Source organism: Toxorhynchites rutilus, chromosome 3 (assembly GCF_029784135.1).
Source record: "Toxorhynchites rutilus septentrionalis strain SRP chromosome 3, ASM2978413v1, whole genome shotgun sequence".
NCBI classification, from domain to species: domain Eukaryota; kingdom Metazoa; phylum Arthropoda; class Insecta; order Diptera; family Culicidae; genus Toxorhynchites; species Toxorhynchites rutilus.
Window position 1 is genome coordinate 111,460,455 of NC_073746.1, and position 12,598 is coordinate 111,473,052.

At 38.4% G+C, this 12,598-nt stretch overlaps 2 protein-coding genes across 3 annotated transcripts in view; one reads left to right on the forward strand and one right to left on the reverse strand.

Annotated features, from left to right (window-relative positions):
- Positions 1–329: 329 nt before the first annotated feature.
- LOC129775655 (uncharacterized) lies at positions 330–1,937 on the reverse strand. The gene is made up of 3 exons (XM_055780637.1): positions 1,678–1,937; positions 1,362–1,615; positions 330–1,304 (listed from the first exon to the last, which is right to left on the reverse strand). The coding sequence occupies exons 1-3, from the start codon at positions 1,791–1,793 to the stop codon at positions 367–369; spliced, it is 1,308 nt and encodes a 435-aa protein (XP_055636612.1). The 5' UTR covers positions 1,794–1,937; the 3' UTR covers positions 330–366.
- Positions 1,938–7,482: 5,545 nt separating this feature from the next.
- Positions 7,483–12,598, forward strand: part of LOC129774713 (chromodomain-helicase-DNA-binding protein 1) — a 33,546-nt gene continuing 28,430 nt past the window's right edge. For both annotated transcript variants that reach the window (XM_055778603.1, XM_055778604.1), the window contains exon 1: positions 7,483–7,965. In XM_055778603.1, the coding sequence (XP_055634578.1) occupies positions 7,957–7,965 (9 nt within the window). In that variant the 5' untranslated portion in view covers positions 7,483–7,956. The remainder of the gene's footprint in view (positions 7,966–12,598) is intronic.

Consider the following 12,598-nt stretch of genomic DNA (forward strand, 5'->3'; position numbering starts at 1 on the left):
AAGAATCAGACAGACAGAAATTCATTTTTATATACATATAGATAGATATGAAAGGACAGCTCTACATCAACGAATGTCTGAAGAAAAAAAGTATTGTCGTTCACGAGGTCCCACTGGGGTACCGTCAAGTTTTGTGCCCAACAGTGATAACGTCGCGACAACGAACTAGACGTAATTGAGAAAGACATGAGCAATCTTCAACGAAAATGATTTATTACAATTAGTGCGATTGCTGTCGAACGGGGGACCCAATATCAAAACTTCTTTTAGTTTATACAAAAGTATTATATTATCAGTTTTTGTTACACCTTTGTATAACATTGAAATAAGAAAAATAACGATCAACGAATTATTTAAAATTAAAAATTATTTCTTTGACTTGCGCTTTTTTAAAAGTGCGGGAAAGACGCCCTTCTGCCAGAACTCGAATGCCTCCTGCATAATGTTGTCAACGTAATCTTTATCGTAATCAATCCACACTTTGGTAACGCCCCGCGTTTTTTCGAAATCGAGTGCTGCTACTCCAAGTAGCGCCTTTGTCTTATGGGTCATGTGCATTTGTAGCTGAATTTGGGCAAAGTATTTCTTGGATAGCTTTTTAACGTCTACGTAACACTCATACGTCTTCGGGGTGTACGGACACTTGATTTCCAGTACAAAATCATCGGCAAGTCCATCAGGAGAGGCTCCCATCCAGGGGAATTGAGGGTCTAGTACCAGGCCTGTGTTCTTCAAGGATGGATACTCTTCCTGCAGGACGGCGAAAACATGTCCTTCCAATTCAGTTCCCCTCTTCATGGCAAAAGAAAATCCCGAGCTTAGGCCCATGATTTTGCTCGTCAACGAACCGCTTGTCATAGTGCAGCGTGAAGCTTCGTGAATTCGAGACGCTGTGATACGACCTTTTCTCAATTCGTGCCACAAATCGGTGTCAGCTTGTTCAACAGTCAGAATTTGTGCAGTCGAACAGTTCTCCTCTCGCATGCGTTTTCCACAAAACTGGAGGAAATCGTTTGGATCGTTGCCCTGATATTCACGAATCAAATTAAACAAGGACAATCTCATGGCCGATTCTAATTCCAGTGGAGAGATTTGAGCGACTTCCTTCTTCAGTTTTGTCAGCGATGGGAGTTCTACTTTAACAAGTTCGGCTTCAAAATTGACTGGCTTGAGAGCAGTGTCGCTATTAAGCTCACGTTTTATTTTTTTCGGGGCAGTAAGCGTCATATTCTCAATATCTTGCAGGATCTCTTTTTGTTTCTGTTGCAGCCATAATAGGTATGGGTAGATTTTTGTGCAATTTTCTGAATTCAATAAAAGATTGTATTAATAAAATCAGTAGTGTTCTCTCCAATAACTACCTTTAGTTTTATCACAATTTTGACAATCCACCGATTTGATATCGTCATCGCAATCGGTATCGTTAATTTGCAGTCTGAGAAAGTGAATATTGAGGGTAGTTTTGTCCTCAGCAGCTGCTTTCTTTTTGTTTTTGGCAGTACTGACCGATGAGTCTTCTCGCAGTGCACCTTTCACGATCCATGCTGGAGAATTCTCAGACTTTTCCACGATGAGCTCCTCAACAGTAACATTGCTGATCAACTTCTTCGCAGACCTGCAATACCATGGAGGAATTTAATAAATAACCAAACTTGAATCGTCACCGAGCTCACGTACGATCGTGTTTTGCGCGTAGATCTGTTCCGATCATTGTCACTAGCGGTAGCATTTCGTTCCATGAAAAAATCAATTGCTTCGGTGTCGATAACCGGAATCTCCGATAAAAGCTGCATTCTGTTTAGTTCTATCAACTGAACTTCGTACTTATTGTTTATGAAAGTATACAATTCACTGTGATTCGAGTGCACACCAGATGGGAGAAGAAATTTTTGGATTATTCCTACAAGTTACAGTTTTGCGCCAACTAGCAGATGTATGCAAAGAAAAACATTAGGGAGCAGTGATGCCAGATTTCGAGGCCGAATTATTATACAGTAGTTGTGTAACCGAATTGGGACTTTAACATTTAATGAAATTGAAGGTACACAAAATTATGAATGACAAAATTCGATCATCGGGGGGTCTCCGTAACCACATTGGTTGCGCGTTCGCCTAGTAAGCGATCGATCGTGAGTTCAAAACTCAGGGCCCTCATTGACCATCTTTGTGTTGTTACAGAATAGCTACGTCCACGCAACAATCATCAGCGATGGAGATCGATCCACGGTCGAAATAAGATCGATTCATCCATACAACTGCTCTGCTCTGCCAGACACATCGGGCTAATGTTCTATAAATAACTCAACAATGATCAATCTACTGTCTCCGCTGTCCGGTGGTCCAACTGGATAATGGAAGAACAGAAAGAATACTCTTACGCCTAAATGGCTACTGTGTGAATGTACCATATGTAATGGTATAGAAGGAATACTGGCGAATGGCAACTGTGTAATGTGCTAATTATAGATATGATAACCAAGTGACATGTACACGATTAAAATTCGGCTCTGTTACAGCTAAAATGCTAATGAGCCTTAAATAAATAAATGGAATAAAAAAAAATATTCGATCATACCAGGTTTGAAACGTTTGTTCAATCGGTTTCCTACAAAAGTCTACAAGAGTAAGTGATAAAATCGACACAGATATGGTCGGTGTTAAGTCAGAGCGGACCAAGTCGCAAAATTAAACATTTCGAGTTTTTGATTGCATTATGTTAAACATTTTGTAAGCTACATTCCACATTTTTCAGATTTGGAAAATCACGCGTACAGCAGGAATAACTTATCGAAATTGTTTTGAACGCTCAATGAAAACCCCTTATAGCACCAAACTTCAAACTCGTTTTTCACATGGTCCGGTTTGACTTAACACCGACCATATTAGAAGGCGTCGGTCAACGTAATATTATAGAAACATAAGTCAATGTGGTGTGTATCGCGACTCTCAGAATAAACAATTCGTAACTTTCGTTTTTATGAGTTCCTGGGGGAGGACTGCGTGTATATGTGAGAATACATATGTATACGTATGATTATCATCACTCTTTTCAATCCTCCGCAGCAAACATAAAATCGTATAACTTTTGCACATGCTAGGTCGCATATAAATTCGTATCAAACAACAATCGTATAAAATATAAATCAAAGGATGTATCATATGTATCCGAGATCATATAAAATGCTAAAACACGATCTCCTCTATCATTGATGCGTTAAGTCGTATATTGGTATAACGATCATCCTAGTATCGCGATATGCAGTATTATATACGCACATTCTATTCGTTTTATATAGCATTATTAGGTCAAATCGCATATCAGTGTAAAAAAATGAATATCGTTACCCAGCAAACATTAAATCGCATAACAAGCGTATATATAACATCATATGCCCTAAAATTTGGTTGGCATATAATGCGCCTAACTGGCATATGCATGCAAAAGTGGAGGCCATATACATACATGGCAAATGCTTACCGAATTTGTTTGGATGAATATGCAACTTTGACCGGCTATAATAGCGACTTTTACCATACTCATATACGATTTATTACAGACATCGAAAAAAAAACATATGGCGCAAAATATTTTCGTGAAATGTTTATTATAGCCTCACGAATCGCCATTTTTATATATGAGTATTTATGTTTGTAGAAATAATAATTGTTTGATTGACTTGTGTTGGGAGTGGAATATGAATGTTTAAAATGACACAGATTGTTTGGTGAAAACTGCTCCGATATGGGTTCGAACTCCGGTCGTCTGGATTATCATCCACCAGCTATCTCGCGCGGCTATCTGCAATTTAATTCAACAGCGGTTAAAACTTTCGAGTGCATCAGCATTTCATTGACATTTCAATATGATGTAATATATGTCCTTTATTATGATCTAATATGATTTACTGTTTCATGATTTTTTTCAGCATGCAACACGATTTTCTACAGCACTGAATCGATTTAAATTATACGCTTATACGACACACAAACTGCATCAGCGTAATATACGCATATGATGCGGATTAAATATATTTTACGACAATGTACATCATAAAATTGATGTTTATTATACCGATATGCGACTTAATTTGATAATGGTATATAAAATCGAGTTTTTACATTTTATGCGATTTCAAATATACACGATACATACTTTGATTGATATTATATGCGATTATGATTTATTCGGATTTCTTGTAAGACTTGGCACGTGCAAAATTATACGATTTAATGTTTGCTGGGTATATACGGAATATATAAATATTCATACAATTTAATGTTTACTGGGTCGTACCTACGAACGCATGAAAACGAATGAATGAATCGTTCATTCTGAGAATCGCGTAGCATTTTGTGCTTCTGGTACTTCTGGTGCGACTAAGTGCTTCTCTAATTTACTTCAAACCAGCTAAAAAAGGGTGATCGTATCAATGTGAAATGTTCACAGGTATTTTGGTGATGCACTAGGCTGAAAAAATTTGCCTACTAAAATTAAAACTTACCACAATATTTCCATATTTACAGATGATTTTTTAAAACAAAACAAAAAACCTTTTTTCAAAAAATACCACGGGCCCGTTTACAGCGATCGATTCGTTGGATCCAATTCCCCACTACTCAGCCACACATTTCGACCGAAATGTTACGAATTTTGCGTTGGATGTTGTATCTGAGCTCTTCAGAAGTTGCTGGCATGTTAGCATAGACCAGTGACTTGACATAGCTCCATAAAAAGAAATCCAATAACGTCAAAACTCGTGAACGAGGCGGCCAATCGACAGGCCCATTTCTCGGAATAACACGTTCACCAAACTTACTTTTCAAAATAATCCATTCTAACGTGCGCTGTGTGGCAAGTGGCATCATCGTGTTGAAACCACATATCATTGATGTTAAGATCTTTCAATTCTGGCCAAAAATAGTCTTATATCATGTCGTGATAGTGCTCTTCATTGACGGTAACATGACGGTCGTTCTCATCGACGAAGAAATGCGGCCCAATCACTCCTCTGGAATGAAAATCACACCAAACAGTAATTTTATTAATAGCGCATATTTCAGTCAGAAATGAGCCTCATCGCTGAAGATGATTTTGTGATGAAAATCACAATTTTCTTCAAGATTCTCCAGAGCCCAATCGGAGAGGTTTCGACGCTTTATATGGTCAAGTAACTTTAGTTCCTGAGTCAGTTTGATGTTATAAGGATGCAGCCCAAAATTTTTTGTCGCAAAATACGCCACAATGAGGTTTAGGAGATGCCCAATTCTTGAGAGCGACTTCTTGTTGGCACGGGAACATCCAACAACGAAAATGTATACTCAAGTTTAGTCACTAAACTATGGATTATTAAGCGTTGCTCGTTCGTGTACTTCACAATGATGAAAATGTTGATTTTGACTAACGTTTTGACATTGAAAGATCATTAAAATGTTTTAAGGCAGCATTCTAGTCTAGAAATTAAAAAAAAAAAAAGTTTCTTCATATTTCTGTAGTTAAGACATTCAAGAATATACTCTAGATAGGACTTATCGAAAATCCTATTATTTACCGAGTTAGAGCCATTTTAGCGATGCGGTATCTAACCTGGTACGGCCATAACAATGAACTTCAAACGCGTTTTTCTCAAAACTAGTTTTTTCAAACTGGCGTACACGGGCCAAAGGTTGTGCAGTCCACTGATCATTCAACAAGAGCCAAAGGTTGTACCGCTCATGACAACTCTACACGAGCTGATGTTTGCGCCGGCTAGTGACCATTCTATCCTGGATTCCTCGAGTCGAGAAGACGCCCCACGCTAGATATGGGGTACAGATTAGGAGGGCGTTGCTGATTATTGGTCAGCTGCATCCCAATAGGAAGTATCCCGTGTCGGGCACAGGTACAGAGCATTGGAGACAGCAACATCACAATTACGAAAACACTTGTAATACTAACCTCGAGCCAACCGCGAGTAATCGGTTACATATTACTAACATAGTTATAAGGCAAACATTGTCGAAATATTGAACTCCCGGCCCCGTCAGGTTGACGCCATATGAGCCTTAATAAAAATATATATTTTGTATAAAAAAAAATAGTTTTCGTTCTATTTTTACGGAGCTCGAAAAAACGTCCGAAATTCGTGTCTCTAGGGCTCGTTCACTGTCAAGTTTCCCGTCTCTTGCTTATTGAACCTTTCATTGATGAAAATATTTTCTTTCACCGTTTGGAAAAAAATCTTTAATATGCCCAATTTACAAAGCGGGTAATAAGAACCGCATCTACTGCATTAACAAAGTTTTCGAAACACTAGTCTACAACGCTTTTTATAATGTGGTGCATCCACTTATATCGGAGTTCCAGCATGGCTTCGTTCAGCATAGGTCCACCACAACGAATCTACTGTGCTATACAAACATACCGTTTTGCGAAGTCGAAGGTCGGCTCTATCTATGTACGTTGATTTTTCGAAAGCGTTCGATACCGTGCCGCACCCGAAGCATGTGAAAAATTCAGTGCTGTGGAATTCGCAGTTTGGTTGGTTGGTTGGATCTTTTCCTACTTCGCGGGCCGCCAATCGTTTGTGTCGATCAATCCTCGGCACTTTTCTCAATCACTTCAGGAGTTCCACAAGGAAGTGTGCTCGGCCCTATGTTATTTGTTCTGTTCGTGAACGATTTGTGCCACCGAATTTCATCAATCAAACATATGTTTGCTAATGAACTGACGATGTATCGAGTAATCGTGACAACGCTCGACCGCTTCGTGCTTCAAAAAATCATTGACGAGCTGTTACTATGGTGCAACATGTTGCTCCTATAACGGCAAAAGCTGCTACGGTTCCTGTCTTCAAACAACAGTCTACATGGTAGTTTACCGACATCTACGCCCATAAAACTTTGTTATACGCTTCAGTCCGAAGCATCCTGGAATACGCTGTGCCTGTGTGAGCACCTTACTACGCATCGCTGATCATCAGAATCGAACGTACTCAGAAGTGCTTCATTTGATTTGCCTTGCGCAATCACCCGTGGAACGATCCTTCTAACGCTTCTAACCTGCCTGATTAATTCATATGCTGCATGTTGACTCGTATGGAAACATAGAGAATGAGGCGCACTGTTACTCAGCAAATGATGATCTTCAACCTACTGCGCAGCAACATTGACTGCCCTCAACTTTTATAAAAGTTGCTCTTTACGTAACATCACAGCATCCACACATTCCAATACGAGGTTCTCTGAATAGTTATATTTGGTTGGCATAGTACAAGTTTGAAAAAAAAATTGACAAATTGTTTTTTTCTGTTATTTTTCGTCATCAAGCTCTGTGACATTTTCACGGACAGACAGTAATTCTGGACACCATGATCCACGCATACGTCCTCGACTGTGAAAATTCAGTTCAGCGCTCGGGCGGGCAAAGTCTTCCCCGCCCGTAGCCCGTATGTGTGCGTGTGAACTTTTCATTTTCGCAAACGGCCGTGGGACGATCTCGCAGCAAGCTCGCCATTGTAAGATGGCGCATTGAAGAGAGCTGCAACGCGAAAACTGTGCTGTGTACTGCCAAGAAGATCAGTGTGCAATCACAAAGGCAACGGGACCCTAGCCATCCCCAAAACAAAAACATAGGTGACCGCGAATACAATCGTGATAATTTAAGAAGTATTTTGCGTGCATTTTAGTGGAATTCCCTTCATTTTCGCTTGCGATTTTAGTCTCAATTTGGTGAAGTGAAATTTTCTCCTTAGCTACGTTGCCCTAGACCAGATGTAATTCAAAATGGCGTCTGGGTTCAAGAGATGAAAAATATTTAGTGATTGAAAATTCAGTTTTTCGGCATTAGTAGTCCAATTTTTCATTGGATTTTCACATTTTCGGATGAATTAGACCGTGTGAAAAGTTTTCAACAGAAAACCCCGCATCGGAATTGCGGTTTTAGTAGTGAATATAAAGAAAAACTGCTGGAAAATCGACATGAGTCAGGTAAATTGTTTGTTTATTCGCTAAATAGGAAGTTTCCGGTTAAAATAATCCGTTTTTCATGTTTTGGGGTCATTCCGCTGTCTGGAAACGGCATCAGGGCGTGGCTTGCCCTCAGACAAAGTGCACATATTGGCTTGAAAAGTCTAGGTCTCCTCATGCAACAACGCACCTAAAAAGGTTTTCCCCAGGTTTAGTGGCCACTTTAGTCCGGAACCAGACCGTGTTCCACCCTGGAAACATCTTGCTAACCTTCCAGAAAGTCCGCTCTTTCGAACGACACCAAAATCGCCGAAATCCAAGGGGGACCCTTTTTCGCAAATCGCCCTTTTGTGCCAGAAAGTCGGTATAAGCGCTTAAAAGCGGTTCCAGTAACGTATCCGTCGGTTTTCGGCGATTTTCTGGCCTTTTCGAGGGACTTTTTCGTCCCTGAAAAGTGCCACGTCACGTGGAAAGTTCGAGAAGCACGCGGTCGAAATCAAAGCCCCTGAAAAAGTGGGATTTCTTGTAAATTTACCAAGTTTTAACGCAACGGAACATCAATTCCCGGATAAAGTTCCGGTATCAGACCGCGAAAAGTGATTCTCAACGATTTTTGGCAGTTTTTCACGATTACGTAATCGATTTCTTTGTGGTGAAAATTTTCTGGAAGTGGTCAAAGGTGTCCGATTTGAACGGACTTTCTGGAGTTTTGGAATGATTTAGTGGCTAGCAGAATGTTCCGGGTGTATCTCGGTGGATTTCGTACGAATTTGATCGGTTTTCATGGATATTTTATCTATTGCGTCGTAACTGGCCTGTATGATAGACGGCCAGAAATCTGTAGAAGACTCCCGGCGCTTTTATGTTGCTGATCCCACAGAGCGGGTTGTGCAAATGGCCCGGAGAAGCCGCTTTTATCCAGCCAGCGATTATCTGTAACGTTTCCTATAATGGTCATAGAATGTTAGCATCTAGTGTTGTATAAATAGATTGAATTGTTTAAAAAACTGGTGCATTGGCGTGAAACATTGCTGGTTCCCGTATCCGAAATATCCGTAATTTTAAATCGCACAATGCAATTCGCTTTCGATGGTGTAAGCCATGTATCAAAACTTAACCAAGTGTCCACTAGGAGGCTATTGTTTGACGGAAGTTGTTCATAAAATTGGTAAAGCTAAACTTTTCTTAACAAAAGTTGAACAATTGTATACATTTCCATAGAAATAAGCAGTTTTTGGGAGCCAATGCATATAATATTATGTGATGTTGAATGATATTGCTGCAGTTAGGTTGAAAGTTTTCTAAAAATTATCCATTGTAAGCAGGAAACATGATTAGGCAAACGGTATTTGCTTCCGGAAACTTGGCTAATTGCTCGAATTTTGAATAATACAGCTAATTTAGTTCATATCTTTACGATAAGCTGTTTAAAAATGCTTATTGTACGATAAATATTTTAATTTTTTTAATATAAGAACGGAAAAGGTTTTGTTTGGTTTGTTCATGGGATTTAGATCAGTAAACCTGTTATTTTTCGACGTATATATAATATAACACTGACTTCCAATATCAAGATATAACACATTTCAGGTCAAATATCACCCGGACTTCATTCATGGTAGAACCGACCGCAGATCGCATTGTCTTTACATAAAAAGTTTATTTAGGGTATTACATTAGCTTGTTCAATTGTTTTTTTTATTTAAATAAAATATTCTTATGGAAATGCATCATTTGCCGGAATCTTGTAGTTCCAGCTTCATTGCTTATACATAAGTCATTCCGTTTGTTAGAGACGAATGAACTCTCAGAGTTTAAAGTCTCTTTAATTCGAAACCTAATCTTGATGTTTTGGAATACATTTAGTTTTGTAGATATTCTCTTCATTGAAATAGGTTACAAGCATGTCGTATTAACGTGGTAACTACAACGAAAGACCTTGCATCAGTTGTGATAAGGAAATGTTTTGGATCAAGTTCACTTGTACTCGTGGTAATTAACTTAAATTCGATAGTTGTTTCAAGTCTATTAGTAGAACAATTAAAGAAATAAAAACTATTGGATCGATGAAGTTCATGGTTTCCGGGTGGTTCTCTGAAGGTAAGTAGAGGTATGATATCCATCGGTGTTCACAGGAATCAATAGTTCACAAAGAAGGTATATTGGGGTGAATCTGGTGATGACAAGGACTGGTACACCATGCCAGGGTTGTGTGACATTCATAGTAAAACCAATGTTTACGTTCGAGAGTAGACATTACAATGCACTCTCTATTTTAGCTTGTTGAGTAGTTCAAAGAATCAGCTTTGTTTGGATTAGTTATCTATGTGTCATTGATTAAAATGGAGAGACACTCCAATTTCGAAGTTGCTTCAATTGTCTACTGTAAGACTGTGACTTTAGTCGTTTATAACATTTGTTAAGTTTGACTTTGTCCAACCAACAACAAGTTAGATTTTTGCAGTATCAGTAGTTTGAACTCCTATAGGTCTATACATCATAGATTCTATAGTACTATCAATTAGGTTTCCCTTTGTAGTTTAATTCAGGAACTTCAAAGTAATTTCGGGTTGCATTTTCTTCTTTTTCTTCAATATTACTAATGTTCCTAAAGGAAGTTCGCGTTTACGTAGTACTCATTACATCATTATAATTAGTACTTAGATTGCAATACCTTATAACGAATGTATTTTTGAGTAGAAAACTCTAAGGTATGAGTATACCAGTGGAAGTCCAAGAAACTTGCTTTTACGTAAAAATTCCGAAACCAGAACAGATACAGAACTCGCTACCCACATCATATGTGTGACTCAAACTAGGTTCTGTCTAGAACCTTAGCTTCTTCACTTCGAATCGCTCTATGATTTATTGAACAATAGAAACTTCGGTGATTATGTTCTCCAACTGCGCGCAAAACTATTAGGTTATCATCGTGCAATCATATTACGCTTCAATGAACAATGTCTTCATAGTCCAAATATTCTATTGAAATTATAGAAACATTTCCACGAATGTTCAGCCGAGCTTCGCTTCCTACACTTAAGAGTTTCTCTATCGCGATCGTGCGGTTTTTGGTATGACAGTTCTTCAGTAAATCGTTATATGTACTTCGAATATATATTGACCTTTGGATTTTTTTTATTTAATACGATGAAATACCTTCCGACCCATCTGCTATCATTATTAACGGCACAAAAGGATGAGCATGAAATGTTGATGAATTGCAAATGATTCCCAAAAGCAATGAGAAAACGGATCATTTGCTTCATTGTATAGAAATAATAACAGTATTTCGACTATATCATAGTATAATTATAGCAAAGTGTGTAACCATACTTTTTACATCTTTTAAAATTTTCTTTTCATTACCTATAGCTATTTTTCAAAAAAAAAAAATCATAGCTTTTGTAATCCAGAACCTTTTACATCGTTTTAGAGCTACATTTTAGAAATTTTTACTGCATGCTCATGCAATTTTTTGTGAATGTTTGTAGCGATTGGAAACATCTTCAGCAAATTTAATTTCATTGATAATCTCGTCCAAAATATCGATCCAGTTCTGTAGATGTACTTCCGTATTCTGCAGTACAGAGTTGTTTATTATCATACAAAAAATTTGACTTTAGATGTATAGAAAATTGAATATCTTCGAACAATCATTACATACGTAAGCGATTGAATTAAATAGTTGAGGCAGCCAAGAGAACTCATTAAATCATAGGGTACAAGGATGGAATCATACAATACTATTACCATTCAGGTTTAGTTTAATCTTTTCAGTCGGAACAAACCCAAGGGTTAGCTTGTGAGAAAATATTGTGGTCTACCTATTTAAAACCAGAGTTTTTTTTGCCAATAGTAATATTTGTGCATCAATACGGGAAGATCTTATTTAACACGTTAAGTCCAGCGTCGGTTCCTAGGGTTTGCGATTGAATTTCGGATTATTGCTTAAATAGGCCTAGTGAAAGGGTCAACTTTGACGATATTGGGGCCTATTGTCCAATTTCCATTGAGCGCCCGATGCGATCTCAATAATTGTCGCATCGTGTGAAATACTGTACTACAATATTCGGTTCATTCTGATCGATTTGATGTTCTTGCTCGAATGTCAGCATATTGGGTCTGGTATATTTTGGAACGTTTTTGAAATGATTCTCAAAGCAAAATATAAGGTTTGCAACAAGGGAACCAATATGGTCAAAAAATTGTGACAGTTGCATCGATAGCTTTCACTTGGTCGATCCATCCATTTGGCTCGGTATCCATAAAAGCTAGAGCTTACGAGCAAAATTCTATTCTACTCGATTTTCTTTTCTCGACAGGATTGCCACACTTCTTAACTACGTGTATCTAGTCAAGAAATGTCACCTGCCTTCGGGCTTCTTAATGTCGAAGAGAAATTAAGCTCTGCGGTGTGCATGTATCTGCATGATCGTGCTCCCTAGTCCTGATCAAGGAATTGTTGCACAATCACCCAGGTGCTAAGGATCGAAGACTTTTGAAAGCCGATCAATTCTTTCCCGATATTCAGTACCTTTTGGATCAGTGGATAACGACATTGATCATGGTACCTCGTCGATCGCTCTTGTCGTGGACGATTGTGGTGGGTCGAAAGGTCTGTCAGAGCTGTACGATCCACAACTTCAAACGA

Coding starts and splice junctions, on each gene's coding strand:
- LOC129775655 (XM_055780637.1), bottom strand. CDS start 1,793: ATGCAGCTTTTATCGGAGATTCCGGTTATCGACACCGAAGCAATTGAT. Junction 1,616..1,677: donor TCTACGCGCAAAACACGATC/GTACGTGAGCTC, acceptor ATGGTATTGCAG/GTCTGCGAAGAAGTTGATCA. Junction 1,305..1,361: donor AAATTGTGATAAAACTAAAG/GTAGTTATTGGA, acceptor TATTGAATTCAG/AAAATTGCACAAAAATCTAC.